Below are 23,133 nucleotides of genomic sequence, written 5' to 3'. Positions count from 1 at the left end.
CACCCCAAGTTTATCAAATGTCTCAGTGAAGAGAATAATAACAACTGCTTGGGTCCCCTGAGCCAGTCTCTGTGCATCTTCCTTATTGAGACATCCATCTCAAAGGTCCTTGCTACTCACTGATGGTAGAATACCTGGTTGACCTTCTGGAAGCAAAAAAGTAGCGGGACTGGGGAGCTGGCCAGGGAAAGCAGGTCGATTCAATCATCCGGCGTTGACAGGGGACTCAAGAGAGGCAGGAGAACAAGCTGACATTTAATAGCCACAGGGCTTTATTCCCAGCTCCTGTGCACACAAGGCAGGCTGCTGGCCAGGGGTCAAAGGTGGGCTTTGCCCAGGCCAGGGAAGCGGCTCATCCGAAAAGGTGTCAAGTCATAGGATGGCGTTAATTTCATGCTTAATTCATACAGGATCTTCCCCACAACAGGGGAGAGCTTGAATCCATGTCCTAGGGAAAGGAGAGCAGGTGGTGAGCGGCTGGGGTCCCTGGATGTCTATTACCCTGTCCCCAAATGGGGCTACCTCTCTTCTTGGTCCGCATCCCAAAGCTGGAAGTTGCTTCCCACCAGAAGTACCTCTTCTTCTCTGTCCGCCCAGCCCCTTTACACACTCGAGTCTAGGCTTTGGCCCCCCCCCAAGAGCATAGAAGACGCCATTTTGCCTGGCCCTCAGATAGGTGGGCTTTGAGGCACGTCTTCCCCTCTTCAGGCTTACCAGAGAATCCAGCACCGATGACAATGTTGTCATACTTCGGGTGGCGATCAAGAACGAAGTGCCCATCGGGGGTGTTCTAGAAAGAAACAATCACACTTGTGTCCTTTGAGGAGAGAAGGAGGAGGAAGTGCAGGCTCAGAGGGGAGGGAATGAGGCTGGACTGCTTTCCAGAAAGAATGGGAATGGGGCACGGGAATGCTTTCCGCATGCCAGTGCCGCCTCCGGGGATGACAGTCTTTCTCATTTGTCCATCTGTCTCTCTGCTCATCCAGAGCTATGAACACAGTAGGTGCTCAGTGAATGCGTGTAAACTAACTTTAGCCAAGATGCCTCAGGCCTTGGTGACATCTGTCTCTTCTCTTTGTCCCTAAGGCCTGTTCAACTAGAACATCTTGCCAAAACATCTTTTAGAGCTCTTCTGGGAAACATAGTGAGGGGCTGCCAGGCATAAGCCCGATTTGCTAATGAAAAAGAATATGAATAACCTCTAACGGGCCCTCTCTGGGAGAGGTGAACTGACGCACAGAAAGAAGCTCGTTCGTTTCAAGTCACATACCAGGTCAGGGGTCAAATAGAAGCGAGCTGGAGCCATGCAGGGTCTGTCTCCATCCCCCGTTCTCGGGGGGCCGTGAGAGGGCTGCCCACACCCTTACCGTGTACAGGCAGCGCTCCAGGATGGCAAGCTTGGGCTCCAGGTCAGGTAAGTGATCTCTGACAAAGCGGCTCAGGATCTGGATGTCTTGGGTGTCTGAGAGTGCTTCCGGGCAGTCCCGCTCCTCAGGATCGGCGCTGTTGCCGTGGTGATAGCAGACCTAGCTCCCAATCAGAGCAGTGTAAGCTGCGAGGGGCCGGCCTGCCCGCACACCCACCCAGCCCAGGGGGCAGGCTCACACACAAGAGTGCCCCCATCCATCATCCCGGCCTTCCCCAGTCCTGACAGATGCCGCTGGTTGCCGCAGGAGGGTGCCTTCGCTGTTCCTTCTTCCCTCCCCCTGCCCACAACCCCATGTTTGCGAAGGAAGGGCTCCGTTTGCTGGGCCTCGGGACAGCTGGGGGGCTTGCATTGCAAATAGCAAATAGGGAAGTATTCTCCTGCGCCTGCTGTGGGGGGGGGGGTGGGGGGGGAGCGGAATCCCAGGAATCTGTTGAAAGGGAAGTTAGAGCAGCTGCCCCAAATCTGGCGGTGGGAGGGGGGAGACGAGCCGGGGGTCCCCTACTAGCCCCTCTCTGGGCCTTTCTGCTCACCTTCATCAGCCCTGGGTACTCTCCGGAGGGCAGCCCATAGATGTGGTGGGGAGCCAGGCTGAGGCCGAGGCCCAGGAAGCAAGGAAAGGCCTGGGACACACCATAGCTTCCTGGAACCTTCTCTCGCCAGTAACACACATTGATCCGCAGGGTCTTGAAGCAGAAAGAGGAAGTGGGAGATGAAGGGGGAAAGCCATAAAACTCTACAGAGGGTGAGAACAGTTTCTTCTGAAGTCCTGTGGTTCTTGAATACAAGCCCGGATGCCCCCTTAACTTGTCCATCCTGTTTCACCCAATTCTCATGTCATCGGTATATTCCATTTTGATATGAGGCACAAAGATCTCTGCATCCCTGTCTCTTCCCCCAGACTTAGTCTCCCATAACTGCACCCAGCCCTACTTCTCTCTCTCTCTCTCTCTCCAGCACTTCTTACTGTGTCAGATTTAGTGAGTTCCCGAGGGCTTTCTATTGATTCTATAATTTAATTCTCCAACAGCCCTATCCCCATTTTACACGTTATAAAACTGAGGCTCATGAGAGGAATTAATTGGCCCAAGGTCATCCACCAACAAGTGGCAAATCCGGGACTCAAACTTGAGTCCGTCTGACTCCCAGGTGTCTTCTCTTAAGCACCAACTCTCAGGCTTCCAGTCCCTCCCTTACTTGGAGAGGCAGCTCAATTCCCAGGGGACGGAGGAGCCGGTTGGTCCAGGGACCTGCTGTGATGATCAAGCTCTTGGCTTGATAGCTCCTGGAGGTACTTCTCACTGTGACGGGTCGCCCTGGTCTTATCTCCATCACCTTCTCTCCATCACGCACTAGGCCCCCGAGACGTCGAATTGCATCCTAAAAGGGCGGCGGCCAGGAAGGGCGAATTAGTTAGACAGCTAGATGGTTCTCCCCGGTGAACAACAGAGTCCTTCACTTTGGGCAGAAAAGAGTGCAGGCTCCGGACCTCCTGTCCCGTATTGGCAAGGCCTAGCGGGGTATATAGGCCCTCTGCCCAAAAGGTCAAGAATAAAGCCTGCAGGGCGAAGGCTTTCATCCCAAGGAGGCTGGGGGCGGTATATTGGAACCACGAGAGGAGCTGCGTCGCCCCAAACGCTACACGTCCTACCTGGAGGGCTCTGAGGGCCCTGTCTGCATAGAGAAGCCCTCCAGACTTGTCCAAGAGCCCCACTTCTCCCCCGGCCAACCGAACATTGGGGAAACGTTGCTTCAGTTCCTCAGCTGAAAGACACTGGTGTTCCACCCCCTGTCGAGACAAAGTGGCCTGGATGGTTTTTAATTCTGAATTCTCTCTCATTCCCAGCAGCAGTAGCCCAGTCTGCCTGTAAGAGAAAAGAGAAGAGAAGAGAAGAGAAGAGAAGAGAAGAGAAGAGAAGAGAAGAGAAGAGAAGAGAGAAGAGAAGAGAAGAGAAGAGAAGAGAAAGAAAGAAAGAAAGAAAGAAAGAAAGAAAGAAAGAAAGAAAGAAAGAAAGAAAGAAAGAAAGAAAGAAAGAAAAGAAAGAAAGAAAGGAAGAAGGAAGGAAGGAAGGAAGGAAGGAAGGAAGGAAGGAAGGAAGGAAGAAGGAAGGAAGGAAGGAAGGAAGGAAGGAAGGAAGGAAGGAAGGAAGGAAGAAAGAAAGAAGAAAGAAAGAAAGAAAGAAAGAAAGAAAGAAAGAAAGAAAGAAAGAAAGAAAGAAAGAAAGAAAGAAAGAAAGAAAGGAAAGAAAAGAAAGAAAGGCATATGGGTGAGGGTATGAGTCAGGGCCCTGGGCCCTTCTCTCTCTTCAGCAAGGGTCCCATCAAGGAGGGTCCCAGTCTCATGTTCAAAGAACTGGTAAAGTCAGGGGCGCCTGGCTGGCTCAGTTGGTAGAGCATGCGACTCTTGATCTCAGAGTGGTGAGTTCAAGCCCCGCATTGGGCGTGGAACCTACTTAAAAAGATTTTAAAAAATGGGGGTGCCTGGGTGGCTCAGTCCGTTGGGCATCCGACTCTTGGTTTAGGTCAGGTCATGGTCTCAGGGGTCGTGGGTCAAGCCCACGTGGGGCTCTGAGCTCAGCGAGGAGTCTGCTGGAGATTCTCTCCCTCTGCCCCCCCCACATCCCCCTGCTCACGCTCACTCTCTCTCGCTCTCAAATAAATAAATAAGTCTTTAAAAAAAATATTTTAACAATTAAAAAAATAAAAAGAACTGGTAAAGTCATGTTGATGTTGTCGTTAGGGTAGCACTCAGTGTCCCTGAGCTGGCTGCCAGCCCATTCCCAAGTCGGCCCCTGGCTCTCACGATTGGTTTGCTTGTCCCTCCATCCTCTCGGGATCCAGCCCGCCCTTGCGGGCGGACATCGGAAATCCTCTTATTGCCGCACCTAGAAAGTGGTAGGTCTTTCTTCCTCTTCCTCTATCCCCTGACCCACTCACTCTTTCACCCTATTTCACTACCCCGTGCTCTTTCTTTTCCTTTGTCTCTTTTCCTCTCATATCATGTTTTGTCCCTTGCCGTGCATCTCTTGGGTCCTCCTCCAAGGCTGCCCATTTCATGGAAAGGATCCTAAATTGGGAGTCCTGGCTCTGGGTCCAGTCCTGGCAGACCCCTTGTGACGTTGCTCTGGTGGCACACTGCTCCAGGCCGCAGATTCCTCTGTAATGCAAGGCTGCTGGACTATTGGTGGCCCCGCCCCGACCCTGGGGCATAGGGACCTGGCATGGGCCATTTTTGTAGTTGCCACAATGCCTGGGGGTGGCTCCTCACATTTAGTGGGCTGAACCTGCAAAGCTCAGGAAGATCCCACCCAAATGCCGACAGCGCCCTCATGCAGAAACACCAGTAAGTGGTCTCTCTGAGGGTTCCAGCAATTAATTCCATGATTCTATGGTTTTGTTCCTGCCTAAACTTCCCTTTCTGCTTTCTCCAGGGGAGTGGAAGCTGTTTCTCTTTAATACTTCCCGTCTCTCTGTCACAAGAGACCAGAGCTGATCTAACTTTTGGTGGGAACGGATCTGAACAATGGAAGGGTCACTGTGGCCCTTGGGACCATTGCTGCCATCCCTCTACCTTTCAGCAGCTGCAGTGACCAACATCAGCCTGCTACATCCCCCAGGTACTGTGTATAAAGCTCGTAATAGCCTATAATGGAGTCTCATGGATATTACATGCTTCCAAATCCCACATTATCTGGTTGGGGGGATTAAAGAGAAGATTGGGAGGGGGTAGGGACACAGCAGGCCCTGGGGCTGGTGTCAGTACACAGAGCCACGCAGCGTGCCCAATCCATTTGCCATGGCCCCCGCCTACCTAGCGTTCAGCACCGGGTGAGAAAGAATGAGCGTCTCGGCCTCTTCAAAGCTTAGCAGAGGAAAGATGCTGTTTGAATCCCCACTAGCCAGCAGGGTCCTTTCCCCGTGGTCCCAAAAAGGACTTCAGATTGGTTCTCAGGTAATGAAAACTTGCCTAGGACACTTCTCGGTCAACAGGATCATTAAGAAGTCATGCAAGTATATGATCTTGAGCCCTGTTTACTGGATGCGGTTGTGGCTGGGTGGGATTCTGCAGAAGACCTGGCTTAACCCTCGCCTCAGCAGTTATCATGTCAAACCCCTGGCTCAGGAATCCCAGAGCAGCATATTCCAACCCCTGCCTGCCGTACACCGACCGCGGTCTCCCATGTACCCTGCAATTTAGCTACTTCCTTTCCACCCTGCCTCCATTCCTCTCTCCCTCCCTCCCTCCCTCCCTTCCTGCCTTCCTTTTTTCCTTGAAGTCAGAACTCTTACAGGAAGGTGCTTTATGGGGAAAACAAACTCATGCCAAGACAACAGGCAAATCTGTCGAATTATGAAATGCTGAGTGATGTTCTAATTCCCAAGCCATCCTGCGGTGGATGAAGCGAGAGCCCCCACCCCTAGGAGTAATCAGTGAGCTGATTCTGCCGGTGAATGTAATTGTGCCGATTGTAATCATTTTGCTCCAGCTCTCTGCCCCTGTGGCATTTATTTCTTAGCCCAGATATTGATCTAACAGTGGGAAATTTTCCATCTGAATTTGTGATGCTGGACCCTCCCCTAGTCCAAAGATGCATTTGGGAAATTCTCATTTTCCGTGGATCACAGCTGAGCTATTTGGCCTAAGGGAAACCGTGCACTGCTGGAGAAATGTCTCGGATTGGAGAGAGATTTTTGACCATTATGAGCAAATCGGAAATAAATGTAAAACACTGCCTGCAAATGCAAAGGCCTGTCATTATGGGAGGCAGGTGAGAGGCTCCTGCGGGAAATGCTCCGAGAATTGGAAATCAGTCAGTCAAGACCGGGATCAGAGAATGGGACTTTTCCCCCCAGTATGAAGACAGATGACTTCCATGGGCAGATTGAAAATCATTTAAGTGCTTATTTTCTTAATGGCTTTTCCTAGATCCCAATAAACAGACTGCTCATTCTGCATCAATTTCTCACCCCTGTGCTCTGGGCCTCCCTCTGCTCTTTTTCGGCTCAGACCTAGGCTACGAAGTTTGGGGAGGAGAGGAATAAGAAGAGATAAGGCCACTGCAAAAAAAAAAAAAAAAAAGGCCAGGAAATGCCCGGTCAGGGCTGGCCGAGAAAGGAAGCTCCCTGAAGCGAGGCTGGGTTGTCAGGGACCCTGGAAAGAGTGCAGCTCCCAGCTCCCAGCTCCCAGCACGCTATCAGCTGAGCGCAGAGCATTTGGTATGAACTGTGCCTTCCCCCAACCTTCACTGGATCCAGTCCTAGGAAGAGGTAATCGAAGAATCCTCCCAAGGGCCTTGTTGACTCCTCTAGCCAATGAAAGCCTCGGACATGATGTAAGGAGCCAGTGATCAGGGATTTCCATCCGTTACTACAGCAGGACAGGAGGCCAGATGGCGCAGGGAGGCAATGGGAGGGGCAGACAGCTCTCCCTGTCCACCTCCCATCCCAAGGCTTTCACTTTCCCCTCTCGGGGGAGTTAAGAGTTGCCAGTCAAGCGGGCTCCCAGAGTCACTGTGGAGAAAGGACTCAGTAATAGCTGCTGTCTTTGTTGGTTTTGGAGGAGCTCTTGGCTTTCATCTTCCGCTCAGTGGGCCGAGGCGGAATTGGTTAACAAAGACCGCTCCGGGGAGGGGATGTGGCTGACAAGCCAGACACTTCACAGACCCAGGGAGCAGCCGCTGCAGAGGGGGCCGCCAGGTTCCACGGGCAGCCGTACGGCCTAAGGCTGTGATCTTGTCTGATATTGTCAGCTAAGCAGGGGCAGCCCAGGTCAGGAGCGAGATATTAGGACTCAAAGGGAGAAGGCGGGCCAAGCGAGAGATGGGCCCCAGAGCTGGGATTTGCTGGTGGTATCAGCGTCCTGACTGTACACATCACGAAAGACTCAGACCTTGTGATCTGACACCCGGGCTGTTGTCTGTACTCAGAATCTATGCAAATATCCTGAGCCCACCCAGGTTTAGTATGCCACTGTCACAGGAAGAGGCAGGACAGAAGAAAAAGAATCAGACAACCACCTGAACGACCAACTCCCGGAGATGTTTGTTTGTTTAATCACCATCAAATAGCATTAAGTAAACACATTCGTATCTATCAGCTAGATGATGATGCTGTTGTGCTGGTTCTCCCAGAAGAACCTAGGAGAATAAGAACCACAGAGATGATAAATCATTTAGAACATCAGAGTCAAGAACAAAAGCGAAAAGAATTGGAATGGGAAATGTCCATTCTGTGATCCTAAGTCAAAGAACCAAATACATGAGGGTACCCCAGTAAATCAGATTAGCCATAAGAAAGGACTTGATGATGATCTTAACAATAATAATGGCAACACCTAGCACCCTGTAGAACTCGAAAGAATTTCCAAAGCACATTCACTTTACTCTTCATTTTTCATAATTGGGGAGGTGAGGCATCAAAATGGTCTTTGAAGAGGGTCTGTGATATGTTCCTGTCTTTAAATATACATTAGCAGTCTTTTTTTTTAAGATTTTATTTATTTATTTGAGACAGAGAGAATGAGAGAGAGAGAGAGAGCACATGAGAGGGGGGAGGGTCAGGGAGAAGCAGACTTCCTCCCCAGCAGGGAGCCGGATGCGGGACTCGATCCAGGGACTCTAGCATCATGACCTGAGCCGAAGGCAGTCGCTTAACCAACTGAGCCACCCAGGCGCCCCATTAGCAGTCTTTCGACCCAGGATGATTTAGACATGAATTTGTTGGGACAGAGGGGATGGACAAGGCCACCAGTCTGTGGTAGCTTCTAAACCAGGGGCCAGCACACTGTGACCCAGGAACCAGACCAGGTGTACAGCCTATTTTTGTTTGTCATACAAGCCAAGATGATTTTTGTATTTTTTAATGGTTGATTAAAAAAGAATACTATTTCACGACATGAAAAGTGCATGAAATTTCAGCCTCCACGAATGAAGTTTTATTGTCACACAACCATGCTCGTTTATTTACGTATCATCTGGGGCTGCTCTCAAACTACAATGGCAGAGTTGGGTAATTGGCAGAGTTGAATAGTTACAACAGAGACCATTGGCCTGCAAAGTCTAAAATACTATGTGGCCATTCTGGAGAACGTTCGCCAAGCCCGATTCTAGACTAAGAATGTGGTGAGCTTGCAATTTGCACTAATAGGTTAAGACCCTGACTACTCGGTAGCAACCCTCTCATAAGGTTGTGGGGAGAATTAAATGAGTTAACATGTATTAAGTACTTTTAAAGCAGCCTTAGTTTCTTATCACGAGCACTCAATACGTGATGATGGTGATGAGGGTGATGGTGATGGACTTGTCAGGTACCACTCTAAGCCCTTCACAGACTCATCCTCACGACGGCCCCATGAAATAGACACCCTTCCTTTACAGGTGAGAAAACTGAGTCTCACAGAGGTTAAACAGCTTGCTCCAAACCACACAGCTAAATTTGTCAGAGCTGACATGTAGAGCCAGGTCCGCCTGGTCCCAAAGCCCTTCCAAATTCCTGTCCTCCTGCCAAGAGGAGGACTGTGAGATTATGAGAATCTCCTACCCAAGCGTTCCTTTCCCTCGCTCCAGCCGCCATTCTCCTTGATGTCCGTAGTTGCTGCATCCCACCTGTCTGCTCTTGCCCTTCTTCCTCCCTGCGCAGTGGAGATAGGATACAGCTGGTGCAGCGTAGGTGGAAGGAGCTGCCGTTTATCAGAAGGGGCTAGGCTCTACGCCAAGTACTTCATGAGAGTCTCGTTTAAGGGGCACCCGGGTGACTCAGTCGGTTAAGCATCCAACTCTTGATTTCGGCTCAGGTCATGATCTCAGGGTTGTGACATCGAGCCCCGCTTCGGGCTCCATGCTGGGTGTGGAGCCTGCCTAAGATTCTCTCTCTTCCTCCCCCTCCCCCACCCCCTCGCCTTCTCTTAAAAAAAAAAAAAAGGAGTCTCATTTAATCCTCCACAAAGCCTTGTGAGGAGAAAGTGAGGCACAGAGAGGTACAGAAACTTTTCCAATGTCACACAGACAGTAAGAGGTAGAGCACAAAGTCAAGTTCAAGCCTGTCTCCAGAATCACGTCCCTTCTGAAAGATTCCGGACACTCTCCTAACATCTCTTAGTTACCTCCTTGTCTGCTGGGAAGAAGGGTGCCCTCCAAGGCCTCAGCACTTCTTTTAGTAGCAGAAACTCAGCAGTATTCACAGATGGCTGACAAAGAGGGGTCCCTTTGCCAGGCCACTCTTCAGCAAGACATGCTCCTTTATTTGGGTGCTGGGTGCATTAGCTGCCTCTGGAATAAATCTGTAATTAGCTGTCCTAGCTGTATTTGCATAATGGATTTCACTTTGTTCTTAAGTTAATGGTGTTTTTGCAACAGAACAGTAACCTCTTGGTTCCTGGCCATTAAAATAACTGCCACCCTGTAGGATAGAGCCGTGGGTTTGTAGAAAGTTCAGTTAAGAGCCACAGAGAAGGTGGGAAGGGATGTGGGGTGGGCGGTTAGAGTCCTCTGTGCACCGTGGGTTGTTTGCCTTCTTCCCCATGAGTGTTTGAAAGGCCAGCGGAGGTTGGGGGGAGGGAGGAGTCTTAAGGGTTAGAGAGCCATGGGGACAGCAGAGACCCCTAGCAAGCAATGGGGCCTAAAGAAGAGGCTTACAGGGAGAGGCAGTCAGAGAGAAGGAAATGGATTATAAGGGTCGCTCTGGGGGAGAGGACCCAGCGTGAAAGGTTATGATATTAGTAGCAATATAAAGAACCAAGACGACAGCCTCCTCCTTTATTTCAATCCCTGCCCTAAAAGAGTCTCAGACGGCTCCATAGAGACGAAGATACAAACTCCAGCTCTGGGCATCTGCTCCCAGTGTCTTCAGCAGTCTTTCCGATACACCCTCTGCGGGCCCAGGGCATGTGCTTGGAACCCACTCCTGGAACTCAGAGCAGTGACAGGAGCCAGCTGGACCGATGGGGCAATCAGGACAGTGAGCAGGATGCTCGCATGTGTCTGGCGCCTCCTTAGGCCCTGTGTCCCTCCACTGCATTTCGGGTGTTCACGGCACTGCCCTCTCGCCTACTCAAAGCACCTCCAGGCACCGGGCCCCACTATTCAAGGAATTCCCCGACCCGCCAACCTGTGTAACTGGGTCCCAGCCTCGCGCTCCAGCTGGGCCCATATCCGGTAGCACTCATCCATCATCTGGGTGTAAAAATCTTCGGGGTATGCCCTCCGGATTATCCGGCTCTGCCCATGTGAGCTTCCTCGGGAGTGTGGTAGAAAAAACTGGAAATGGAGAACAAGAGACACAACCGAAGCTGTTACCCCTTGCACGGTCCCTTCCCCCCTTAGGAGCTAGCTCGTCATGTGCTGTCCAGCAGGAGCGCTTATTCTTCAAATATTTCCAAACATTCTCCCTTTAGGGCCAAGTTACTGATTTGGCCATGAGCACAGAAGTTCTTCAATAGCGCTAACTCAGTAACATTACTGGTAACAATTAACTTGGTAACATTACTCACATCCCAAAGTCCCTTTGTTAGTTAGTCTTTGGTCATCTTGATGCAGCCCTTCCCCACTTGGTCTCATAGAGAAGCATAATTAGAAAGAACCTTTGCGATCATTCCAGTCTAGCCCCCTTCGTTTTTTTCCCCAAGATTTTATTTAAATTCTAGTTAGTTAACAAATGGTATAATATTGGCTTCAGGACTAGAACTTAGTGATTCGGGGCCTCCTGGGTGGCTCAGCAGTTAAGCATCTGCCTTCGGCTCAGGTCATGAACCCAGGGTCCTGGGATTGAGCCCCGCATCGGGCTCCCTGCTCAGCGGGAAGCCTGCTTCCTCTCCCATTCCCCCTGCTTGTGTTCCCTCTCTCACTGTGTCCCTCTGTGTCAAATAAATAAATAAAATCTTTAAAAAAAAAAAAGAACTTAGTGATTCATCACTTGCATATAACACCCAGTGCTCATCACAACAAGTGCCCTCCTTAATCCCCATCGCCCAGCTAGCCCATCCCCTGCCCACCTCCCTCCAGCAACCCTCAGTTTGTTCTCTATCGTTAAGAGTCTCTTATGGTTTGTTTCCCTCTCTTTTTTCCCCCTTCCCATATGTTCATCTGTTTTGTTTCTTAAATTCCACATATGAGTGAAATCATATGGTATTTGTTTTTCTCTGACTGATTTACTTCACTTGGCATAACACCCTCTAGTTCCATCCCCATCATTGCAAATGGCAAGATTTCCATTTTTTGATGGCTGAGTAATATTCCACTGTGTATATATAGCACATCTTTTTTATCTATTCATCTCTCGACGGACACTTGGGCTCTTTCCATATTGTTGATCATGCTGCTATAAACATCGGGGTGCATGTACCTCTTCCAATCTGTATTTTTGTATCCTGTGGGTAAATACCTAGTAGTGCAATTGCTGGATCGTAGGGTAGCTCTATTTTTAACTTTTTAAGGAACCTGCAGGCCGTTTTCCATAGCCCCCTTCATTTTCTGAACAAGGAAGCTGATGCTTTTTCTCTCTGTCTTCTGATCACTCGGGACAAGGGAACCACCTTGGGATTTAGCAAAAGATGGAGAGTGCAATTTGGTGAACCGCAAAGGTTAGACCAGGAATCCCTTAGGCTTTGAGAAAACTGATAGAGAAATGAAAAAGGTTTCTAATCAATCCAGTTCGTTACCAAGGAGAGTAAGCCAAAACCACCAGGATAGCTGTAGGCAGGATGGGACGATAGAAGCCTTTGGAAAGTGTTCTGCATGGACCTGCCCTGGGAAGGACCCTGGAGATATATAGTTACCCCCACCCGCACATGTGCAGTGATCACTGCAGACTGCACTGTGTGGAGTCACCTTTTCTGTAAGGACAAATAAGACCTAAGTCTTATTTCCTGTGTATCAAACAATAAGGCTGCTATTAACCAGAAGTAGCAGAAAAAAACAGAAGTCTCTGCTGGGTTCCAGGGTGAGAGGCCAGGAACATCCAGGGAAGAATCCTACCTCTTAGGCTGACAAATCAGCTTTTCCCTCTGGGCAAAATTATTTTTACTTAAGGTACCCCAAAACAGAACTCATTATTTTTCTGGGCGAGATCAAACATTTTGGCACAAAAGAGACTGGGTGGCGGGAAGGAAAGAGAACAGGAGCTGGGATACTTCTTGATCAAGGGCAGGCAGTAAAAGGAGGAAATGTGCCTAGAAACCCAGTATGGGTCTTAGGGAGGGTGGAACTTCCTTTGCATTATCATGAAACAGACGAGGCAGCAAAGCTGCAAATCGCACAAAATTTGACAGTCAGGCCCTTTGGCCTCACCCCCAAAGCCTGCTGGCTCTGGAAACTTCTCGCTAGAGGAGGAGGGAGGGACAGTCCCTAAAGTGGGGAGTGCAGAGGGGACACAGTACCTGCTCCAGCAGGATGACCCTCTTCCTGTGTTTGGCCAGGTGGTATGCCGTGAAGCAGCCTTGGATGCCCGCCCCGATCACAATGGCATCAAAGAGATCTTTCTGAGCAGCCATGATGCCCGCTTAGCCCTACAGCTACAAAGCGCACACACAAAGGAGAAAGCAAGCAGAAGTAGGCTCTGGGCTAGAGGAGGAGGAGTAGGGCAAAGTCCAGCCTGGCCAGCATTCCCACAATCCCCTGGGCTGCGTCCTCCCTCCCAGCAGAGCCTGGCCTAGGGCTTAGCCCCCACCTCCCCCGCAGAGCAGAGCCGGGTCGTCTGATTTCTGAGGTTTAGCCCAGCTCAGCAGCCAGCCTCACCCTTGCATCCCTCCAGCTTTCTATTCTTGGCTCAATTATTGTCATGCAAATGGCTCCTTCCTATGCCACCTTCCTGTCTCATTATGATCTTTGTCTCGGGACTTCGGCCCTGGAATTTCAATGCCTCCTAGACCAAGCTGGGCACCGGGAATGCTGCCTCCCCCTGCTGGCTTCCCTCCCTTCAGCCTGATTTCCTTTGGAGATTCTAAAGGGCCGAGCTAAGAACTTGGCACTCTGCCCAGGGTAAGGCCCACCTCCCTGGTGGGTGGCGAGGTCAGGGGGTACACGCAGGGAACAATCGGGACAGCAGTTTTGTGATTATGAAATTATTCTCAGCATCTTTTACTTTCGGTTTTTACAAAGGAGAAGAAATTGTCGCGAACAAATGCAAAGGACAGAGGGAGAGGAGGCGCCTTCTCCTGAGGCACAGAAGGGGGCACCAGGCACCAGCCCCGGGCAGGGAGGGGCCCTGTAGTGAGCACACCGCCCTCCGAGTCAGGCAATGTGCTAAGGAGGTACCACTACCTGCATTCAGGACAGAGCTAGGATTTGTAGGGCCTGGTTCTTAGACAATTTGGGGGGTCTTCTTTAAGGAAAGGAAAAGAAAATTTATGAATCCAAAATTGGGTCCTAGGACTAGGAAGAGACTGTCCAGTTAAGGAGCCCTGTGGTTGAAGTTCTGTTAGCTTCATGGTGAATCTGCCTCTGTACACATCACCTCGTTTATTGTTTATCCCCACTTTGGGCACAATAAGATGGCCCCCAATTCTTTGTCATTCCTTCCATCATGGGCTCTGTGACTGCGTGACCGATAGAATATGGCAGAAGTGACACTTTCTGGCCCAGGCCTTAGGACACTGAGAGCACTTCTTCTTCTGGTCCTGGAGCACTCCCTCTTGGAGCCCTGAGCCACCATGTTAGAGGTCCAACCACCCTGTGCGAAAGACCATGTGGGGAGGCCCTGACACTGCGTGGAGAGCCAGACAAAAGAGTGAAGCCATCTTGGACCCCCAGCCCCAGCCCAGCCATCAGCTCAATACCGCTGTGTGACCCGACTAAGGCCACATGGAGCAGAATCACCCGGCCATGCCCCATCTGAATTCCTGATCCATAGAATCATGAGATAGAATAGAAATAGTTGTGGGTTTAGCCACCAAGTTTTGGGGTAGTTTTTTATGCAGCCATAACTGAAACACCTCTTTTTTAAGATTTTTTATTTTATTTATTTGAGAGAGAGAAAGAGAGCAGAGCTGGGGCGGGGGGGGGGGGGGAAGCAGAATGAGAGAGACAGAAGCAGACTCCCCGCTGAGCAGGAAGCCGGATGGATGTGGGGCCCAACCCCAGGACCCTGGGATCATGACCTGAGCCAAAGGCAGACGCTTAACCGACTGAGCCACCCAGGCGCCCCTGAAATATCTCTTTACAGCCAAAGACATTAAGGCTTACAAAGCCACACACCTGGTAAACATAGGCACTGAGATGTGAACCTGGGGTCATCTGCTCCAGATCCTGTTCCCTTAACCACCGAGCTATACCGGGGATTCTTCAGAACTCGTACTGATGATTCTGATTTCAATAGTTTGCTGTTTCTTCCATGGTCATACTGTGAGTGGGAAAAAAATACCGGATCAGGAAATCCGTGTGATCACAGGGGGCTGCCCGGCCTTGGCGAAGTGGCCCACCCTCAGCAAAGGATGCCCCTGAGTGGCCTGGACAACTAGCTGTCTTCTCAGCCCAGCCCCTCCTTTTCTAGGAAAATGGGGGTCCAGAGAAGGGGTACCATATGACTGGCTTTTTTTTTTTTTCCTTCGGGGGAGAAAACCACTCTAGAATCCAGAAGTCATCTCAACTCCACCTGACCCCCTAACCCACACGGACGGGCTAGCATCTGCCTCACAATTGGACATTTCCCTTAGAGGTAAAGGTTGGTAGACATAACAGGGAAAGTGTACTATTTAAATATGCAAGAGCTTGATAGAAATATGTAAGGTCAGCCCCTGGATTCCTCTTGATAAGAGGTCAGAGAAGATGAACAGTTTACACACAAGGAAAAGCAGACAATAAGTCCTCACATGGAAATGTGCCCAGCCTCACCAGCAGGGAAAGAAATGGGAATTAAATAACTTCAAGGTACGATTATGTGCCTATTAAATGAGCAAAAATAAGTAAAAATGATAAAATCTGATGTTGTCAGTGCTGGGGGGAAGGAGAGAGAATAGGGTGGCGACTCAGATGGTCTGGGCCTTCTGGAGAGAGCTGGGCAGTGTGCACCCACGGTAGAATGGTTCACAGCTTCTGACCTAGAAATCTGACTTGGGGAGCTCTACCCCAGAAAATATCCAAGGGAAGAAAAAGACATTTGCATGAAGACACTCACAGCCATGCTTTTACAATATAGAAAACTGGAAACAACCCAGCCACGGGGAATCGCTTAGCAAATTCTGGCACGTTGACACAACGGAATACTATGTAGCGATTCAAAATGACAAGCTGTGGACTGTGGGCTACATAGAAATGTGTGTATGTATGAAATCATCCTGAGAAAAAGAACAGAACACAAATAGACACACTCGGATCACAACCGTGAGTTCTGTGTGTGCGTGTTATCAAAGATCTAAAGAGAATTTGGCACAGTAATTGAGTTCAATGCTCATTAGCTTCCATATTCTATCAAAACCGCGTTTCCATTCACAATTTGTAAAAGGAGAAGGAGGAATCCCCTGGGGAAGCAGATTCCTCAGATCTCCCCGGTCACTGGTTCCAGGGCCAGGGGAAGTTCATTCTTTGTTCTAACCTCAGTTCTTCCTGCTGCCCCGCCCCCCTCCCCCTGGACCGGTTCTTATTGTTCGGTTCTCCAGGGAGGCTACAAAAGCGGCTCTGTAGCCCACCTCTTCTTTGTTTAATATAATATCCCTTCAGAAATAAAACCACAATTCCATTTCCCCATCCCTACTTCACAAGCCTGCCCTGGATTCCCGGACTCAAGCATTCAGCTTCTTGTTAAGAATTTCAAACAGCTCCTCAGAAAGCAGACACTGGCCACAGCCCAGCCTTGAAATGAAAAGGAAACCGACTTCTGAAGGCTTCCCCTCTCTCTCAGGGTTGCCCGTCCTTGTGGCTGTCCTGGCGGGGGCAGGCAGAGAGAAGCGATCCCCTCAAATTCCATTGTAACACCCATTTTGGATCGGAAGACCATTAAAGAAAGAGCCGGAAGCCCTAGACCACGCTGCTGAGTGTCAGCAATTCCTGCTCGTGTCCTGGGCAGAGCCGCCGAGGACGTGAGGCTGAGCTGCTCATCTGATGGCTTGATTGACACCTCTCAGACGGGGGTGGGAGAGCCCAGCCAGGGAAGCAGCAGGCTGTACAGCTCGAAATAATGAGAGGACTCGAAGCGGGAGAGAGTGAGGAATAAATAAGAGAGACCTAGGAGTTGAATGGCAAGGGAGAACCTTCTGTTCTTGTTCTTCCACCCCTTTTTGCCAAGGCGCTGGAGCCTGGGGCCAGGAGGCAGGCAGGCAGACCAAGAAGTGGCCCCTCCAGACCCATCCCACCAGCTGCCAGGGGTGTTTGGGGCCCTGAATGTGCAGAAGATGCTAGAGCGAGAAAACCAAGAGCTGCAGAGCTGGATCTGTACGTGTTCTCCGTACACATTGTAGCCCCTTCGCATGTCTCAGGTTCAGCTCCCCCACCCCGCCATCCCCCTTCGCTCTGCTGCCCTTACCCCAGGTCATCCATCTGCCTTCACTCACCTAGATTCTCGCATTAACCTCATAACCAGTCTCCCGGCCTCTCCTTGCCCCTCTTAATCTATCCCTCCACACTCCTGCCAGAGTTCTCTCTCTAAACAGCAAATCTCACAGGTCACTCCCCTCCTGAAAATTCCGTAACAGCCGCCCATTTCCTATTACGATAAAACCGCAGCTCCTTAGCTTCGTACGCGCTCGGCAGTTGGAGTTCCGGCCCCCGCCAGCTCTTGCAGCTTCATGGCCGGTCCCTTCTCCCTGTGCTCTTTAGGCCCTGGCAAGGCTGAGCTGAGAGAGGTACCAGCATTCGCGGTGATGATGATTCCAAATTCCCCGACACCCCCAAGCCAACTTGGATGTCCTCTGTCCTAGACTCCCTTTCTCACTCCGTCTGGGTCTCGGGGGTAACAATGAACAAAGTGGATTGCAATTGTTTGCAGCTCTGCCTTCCCGCCCGCCCCTCCCCCAGCTCCTTAAGGGGCAGGGGTCTGCTTTTGATTGCCATCTTCCATAGGTAATACAGACATAGGGAACGACAATGAAAGGGATGTCTCCTTCCCGCTCTGTCCTCACCCACTTCGTTCTCCTCGCATGCAGTACTGTGAGCATTTTCATTTGTCTCCTTTCAGAGACGTTCTATGAGTGTCCAAACATATTTAAAGTGCATATTCTTTCCTTGAAATCTCAGAAGTTGCACACTATACAGCACCTTGCTGTTTCCATTTTTTATATCGTGGCTTCCGCATGAGTCCTATGGGGCTGGCCCCTTCTTCCTGATGACCACATGGTAGTCCATGCATGGAGAAGTCATTTAGGACAGAGAAGGCGCCTATACATGTTTGCTGAATGTGTGGTGGGCTTCTCTGGCTGCCGTAGCACCCTAAACTCACAGCGAACTCCAGCCATCCGGCGTGGGTGTTCAGGGAGTTCTTATCCAGGCTGGCCTGGCAAGGTTTATCAAAGTGTCCTCCGTGAGCTGCTGAGGACAGGGCCCATCTTCAGGCCTGGAGGTCGTGGGGGTAGCACACCCAGAGACCCTGGCATCTGTTTCCTGCCCTGTCTTCGTGTTTGCATTTGTTAAGTGGTGGATATTACCTTCCACCCCACTCCCTCAACATACAAGAGTTCCATTGCTAGGCAGTCTCCAGGGAGGAAAGACAGTAAGGAAAGTCCTGGGAATTGGGGCTGAAACCTCTGAGAAAAAATTAAATCACCATGTAGCTTGGGAAGGGAACAGCCACCTCACACCTCACTAGGACAAAGGGAAATGCAGTAAAAATGAGGGAGGAGACATTTTCATTGTCTTAAGGGAAAACTTTCCTGAAGATGAACACTGGAATCATCATCTTCTTCTTCTCCTTCTCCTTCTTCATCCTTTTTCTTCTTCTTCTTCTTGGACTTAATAGTTTTATTTTCCAAAATATACAGTTGGTGGGATCTGTTCATGCATCATCACCAGCAGCTGGGTATCTTTACCCTTGGTGTTTCTGGTATAAATGACTTGAGCTCTATGCTATAAAACTGGTTTAATAAGTCCTTTACTGAGGAGCTCCTGAAGGGCTGCGCTGGCCAGGGAACCTGGAATCTTCAGTCTCTCGAAAACAACAGCTGGAGTTACAAGCTTATAGTTGGGAACTTCCTTACAGAGTTTGTCACATGTCACTTTGTCAAATGAGACCAGGTTATCGAGCTTGTCCTCAACTATGCCTTTAGACCACTTCTTCTCTCTGGTCTTGCCCCCAGATTCGTTCTCTGGATCTTTGTCTTTTTTGGCCAACTTTCCAGGATCTTTCTTCTTCTCATCCCTGGGCAGCACTGAGAAGCTTGGAGAGTAGCAGCCACCCATGACTTAGCCTCGCTAAGATGTTGGACAAAAATCGAATACTGGAATCTTCTTTTTTTTTTTAATATTTTATTTTATTATTTGACAGAGAGACAGTGAGAGAGGGAACACAAGCAGGGGGAGTGGGAGAGGGAGAAGCAGGCTTCCCGCCGAGCAGGGAGCCCGATGCGGGGCTCGATCCCAGGACCCTGGGATCATGACCTGAGCCGAAGGCAGACACTTAACGACTGAGCCACCCAGGCGCCCCGAATACTGGAATCTTCTTAATCTTGTCTCAATGTCTTTCTATCCCAGCTCTACACAAATCTGTGTGCACATCTGCACACTCATCTTACTGTGGTGCTCTAAGGTATAATCAGGTGTTCATTAAGTAGGTCTCTTTACACCTATGTGTATCTGAGCGGGTCTATTCCCATCACTAGGCTTTTGGAGAGCTCAGCAGACATTGGGAAAAATGGCAAATCAAAGAGTGCTGGGAATTGGTGTCCCAGTGCTACCCCTTGGAGAGGTGAGGGTAAGGAGGTGAGGGAATATCTGGGATGGAAACAGTATACAAATCATCTGTTGGGAGCCTCTCCTCCCACTTTCCCATGCTTCATAGCCTAGCTATCAGGATACTCTGGGATCGGGATTTGCAGGGAGGTGTGAGAACTAGGGGCAGGAAAAGTCAAGTGGCTTTCACTAGATTGGGCTGGCTTAACAGGTGACAAATAGCAACCAAACTTCAGTAGCATGCAGGAAGACCAGCTCCAGGGATTCAGTGCTCTGGTATTCTCCAGTTTTCCAGGGGATATGGTCTTTCCTTCTCTGATCTCTGCAGCCTGACTATTGATGTTGCTGTTTGTTAAAGAATGTAGATGGATATGGGAGCTCAGGTCCTCCTGACCTGATACTGCCAAACGTAGGGTCACGGAGGCAGAGAATCAGAGGGAAGCCCGAGGGAGAGGAGGAAAAGGAAGAGAAACAGAATCCTGGATAGCAACTCCTATGTCATCGTCAATCCCCTTCTTCCATTTGTTGTCTCCAAGCGGACCCCCAAAGCCAGTCTGGCCCATCTCCTGAGTCATAATACCTGTAAGGCTTATCTTTCTTACTCTGATTTCTCTCTGGTTCTTATTCTTCTGTTCTTTTTTCTGTTTCTGTCTTGGGCCTCCTTCCTTTCCTTGAGGACAAGAGAGAAAGAGAGGTCCGAGGGAAGGCCTTTGCGGAGAAGTGGTAGGATACCAGGGCCTGGCTGGGGGGCAAAGGGCTTGAGGCAGTGGAAGAGGGAGGGGAGCCTAAGGGAGCAGAGAATCTCAGGCATCAAAGCCACAATTCTGAGCTATATCCCTCCCTCCTCTCTCATACGGCTGCTGGTTTAGACAGGACATTCATGCTTAGGATTCACTGGCCTCTAGAATCTGTAGACTAGTGTCTTCTATCATTTCTGGAAAGCTCTCAGCCATTTCTCTTCTCAAATATCTGTCTCTGCCCTATTTTTCTTTTCTGTTTTTCTGAGACGCTAATTAAACATATACTAGGGCTCTAGTCACTGTATCTACTATTTTCTCCATCCTTCTCCCCTTTTTGTCTCTCCATGCTGCCTACTGGGTAATTTCTCACTATTATCTTCCACTTTGCCAATTCTCTGTTCTACTGCATCTCAGCTGCTTTTAAAGTAATGAGTTGAATTTTAATTGCAGTTACTATTATTTTTTTAATTTTAAATATTTGTAGGGATGCCTGGGTGGCTCAGCTGGTTAAACGTCTGCCTTCGGCTCAGGTCATGATCCCAGGGTCCCGGGATCAAGCCCCGCATCGGGCTCCCTGCTCAGCAGAGGAGTTTGCTTCTCCCTCTCCCTCTGCCCCTGCTTGTGTTCTCTCTCTCGCTCACTCTCTCTCTCAAATAAATAAATAAAATCTTTAAAAATAAATAAATAAAAATGTTTTAAAAAGAATTTGTATTTGGAGTTTTTAAAGTCTATTTTGTCCCTTTACATAATTTCTTATTACATGTAAATATCTGCACTTGAACAAATTATTATTTATTACACATTAATTTATTGTATGTATTCCACATATATAGGAATAATATGAATACTAAGGGGCTTTCCTCTGGAGAGGATCGTGCTGACTTCTGCCAAACACTAGGGGCACCACCAGTCCTGAGCTATCTAAACAGAGTCCCAGGTCCGAGTTTCTCTGGATCATGCAGGAGTCCTTTGGGATCTCAGTGTATTGAGGGGAGGATGTTCTATTAGACTCCTACTATGTGCAGGCACTGAGCATGGATTTCTAGCCTGCTCATTCTCCCAAGTGTTCAAAATGAAAGTTCAGATTTGCTAGGATTGACAAATGCTTTTTTAGGGAAAATTGGCTTCTATGCTTTGGTTTTCTCTTCCATGTTGGCCTGTTGATTCCTTGGTATTTTATCAACTCTTTGAAGCTTTTAAGATATTCTTAAATATATTTTTTAAATTTTTTAAAAGATTGTATTTATTTATTCATGAGAGACAGAGAGAGAGAGGGAGGGAAGCAGAGGGAGAAGAGAAGCAGCCTCCCTGCAGAGCAGGAACCACTGATGCGGGACTTGATCCCAGGACCCTGGGATCATGACCTGAACCGAAGGCAGACGCTTAACGACTGAGCCACCCAGGCGCCCTTTTTTTTTTTTTTTTTTTTTTTTTTTTATCTAGCACTTCTAGTTGATCTTACTGTGAGGTCAGTCCAAATAATTCAATCTACATTACCAGGCTTCCAACCTCAGTTGCAATCAAATTACTGGGACCCAGCATACATCCACTCAACAATATGTCCTTCATTTACATTCCCCTGTTCCCTTGGGCCCAGATACAAAGAGTGAAAACAAAGTGGCAATTGTCAACAAGAATGACTACCTCCCAGGGCACTTGACTGACTCCGTCAGAACATGGGATTCTTGATCTCAGGGTGGTGAGTTCAAGCCCCACGTTGGGCATAATGATTACTTAAAAAAACAAAATCTTAAAAACAAAAACAAAAACAGAAAAAGAATGACCACCTCCCTCAGAGGGCAGCAAGAGTGAGAATTTCATAATAGCTACCATAAGAACCAGATGTAGGAGTGGACTGGCCAAACTTTGGCTGAAGGACCAGAATGAATACATGTGACCCTAAAGCATCATCATGAATTGGAATAAGATAGAAGAGAATTCTGCTGCTCAGGTGGCTTTTAGGGAATCCCTGTACTTGTTTGAAAGGAGGACTATTTTGGTAAGAGGCAGGTATAGGCTGTGACCTCCAAGGTTAACTGCCTTCAGCTGAAAGTGGGTCCTGCTTATATACAGCTTTTGTTTTAAAGACTGGAGCATGCACTTGCCCACCAAGGCTGCATTGCTGAGAACAATAGAGACGCGTGGTCTTCTGTTCATCCTTCTTCTTTGCAGTACCTGACCTATTTAAATAAAGTGTTGAACAAATATTTAAAGAAAATCAGTTTTCTCTCTTTAAGTATAGCAAGAAACTGGCAGCACAAGTTGCCTCTGGGGAGTGACGCTGGGTGGAATCTTGTTACAGAAAGAGACTTGGAAGAAAACGCTGTACAGGTAATTGCTGTCCTGAGGTGGCTCAGGGCATCGTCAGCATCCTGCCTGCACCGAAGTGCCCAACCACAGCCAAGATTTGGCCTGGATAGGATCCAAATCCACAGAAAGACCCAAAAACAGGTGAAAGGTGGTGTGCAGCATCTGGAAATGTAGGAATATAAAAGGGGTGAGATAGTGGAGCCTGCCCCTGGGTCTCATCTCACTGAGCAGTGTTCTTGTACAGAACTTTGGAAGGATCCGTGCAAGCTCACAGTAGCACAGTATTAACCAGACACTCCCTTCTTCCTGCCTTCATCCTTGGCAGCCCTCTCTGTCTCTCACTCTCCCTCTCTCTCAGTGTCTCTCCACCCCCACCCCTCACTCCTTCTCTCTCCCCATCATACTTGTCCACCTTTATTTTCTCAGTATTTAGACAGGCTTAGAAAACACATTGGGAAAAGTCCAGCTGTGTTTGGAACAGACTATCCATGCTCCTTGCCCAGAATTCTGAAAGGAAAGGAAATAGTCAAGGTTTGTGGAATGAGCTGGGGAAGGTCTGCCCGGAGCCCATCCCAAAAGCTTCCTGGACAACCCTGGTCCTTATCATTGCCCCTTAGGAACCCTCACCACATCGCATGAGCTCATAAAAAGCTTCGGGGCACTCACTTTATAGACATCTCATTCAATCTGCACGGCAGCCCTGTGAGGCGGGCAAGGCAGGCATTCTTAGCCCCATTTTGCAGATGAGGAAACTGACAGCTAGTAAGTGACAGGGCCAGCATTCTAACGCCCACCCCGGACTTCAAGTCCCAAGCCTTTCTCCGCATCCAGAGACGGACCCAATGCTCTC

At 49.2% G+C, this 23,133-nt stretch overlaps 1 protein-coding gene and 1 pseudogene across 1 annotated transcript; both read right to left on the bottom strand.

The window, feature by feature from the left end:
• Window positions 1-317: 317 nt before the first annotated feature.
• Window positions 318-12,911, bottom strand: PIPOX (pipecolic acid and sarcosine oxidase). Its single transcript, XM_028109320.2, has 8 exons — window positions 12,798-12,911; window positions 10,532-10,680; window positions 3,078-3,291; window positions 2,624-2,806; window positions 1,960-2,112; window positions 1,368-1,526; window positions 715-790; window positions 318-448 (listed from the first exon to the last, which is right to left on the bottom strand). Exons 1-8 carry the CDS (start codon window positions 12,909-12,911, stop codon window positions 318-320), a joined length of 1,179 nt encoding a protein of 392 aa, XP_027965121.1.
• Window positions 12,912-18,340: 5,429 nt separating this feature from the next.
• On the bottom strand, window positions 18,341-18,744 carry LOC114213855 (small ribosomal subunit protein eS25 pseudogene; annotated as a pseudogene).
• Between the last annotated feature and the right edge of the window lie 4,389 nt (window positions 18,745-23,133).

Source organism: Eumetopias jubatus, unplaced genomic scaffold, assembly GCF_037043125.1.
Source record: "Eumetopias jubatus isolate StellerSeaLion01/CBP00866 unplaced genomic scaffold, mEumJub1_p1.0 scaffold_10, whole genome shotgun sequence".
NCBI classification, from domain to species: Eukaryota; Metazoa; Chordata; class Mammalia; order Carnivora; family Otariidae; genus Eumetopias; species Eumetopias jubatus.
Note: the sequence above shows the minus strand (reverse complement) of the source record. Positions and strands in the feature narration are given on the sequence as shown.

Excerpts from the sequence above, each read along its gene's own strand:
- PIPOX (XM_028109320.2), bottom strand. The coding sequence starts at position 12,911 with ATGGCTGCTCAGAAAGATCTCTTTGATGCCATTGTGATCGGGGCGGGC. Across the intron at positions 3,292-10,531 it reads GCTGGGACCCAGTTACACAG|GCAGACTGGGCTACTGCTGC; the intron begins GTTGGCGGGTCG and ends TTTCTCTTACAG. Across the intron at positions 2,807-3,077 it reads GGGCCCTCAGAGCCCTCCAG|GATGCAATTCGACGTCTCGG; the intron begins GTAGGACGTGTA and ends CCGCCCTTTTAG.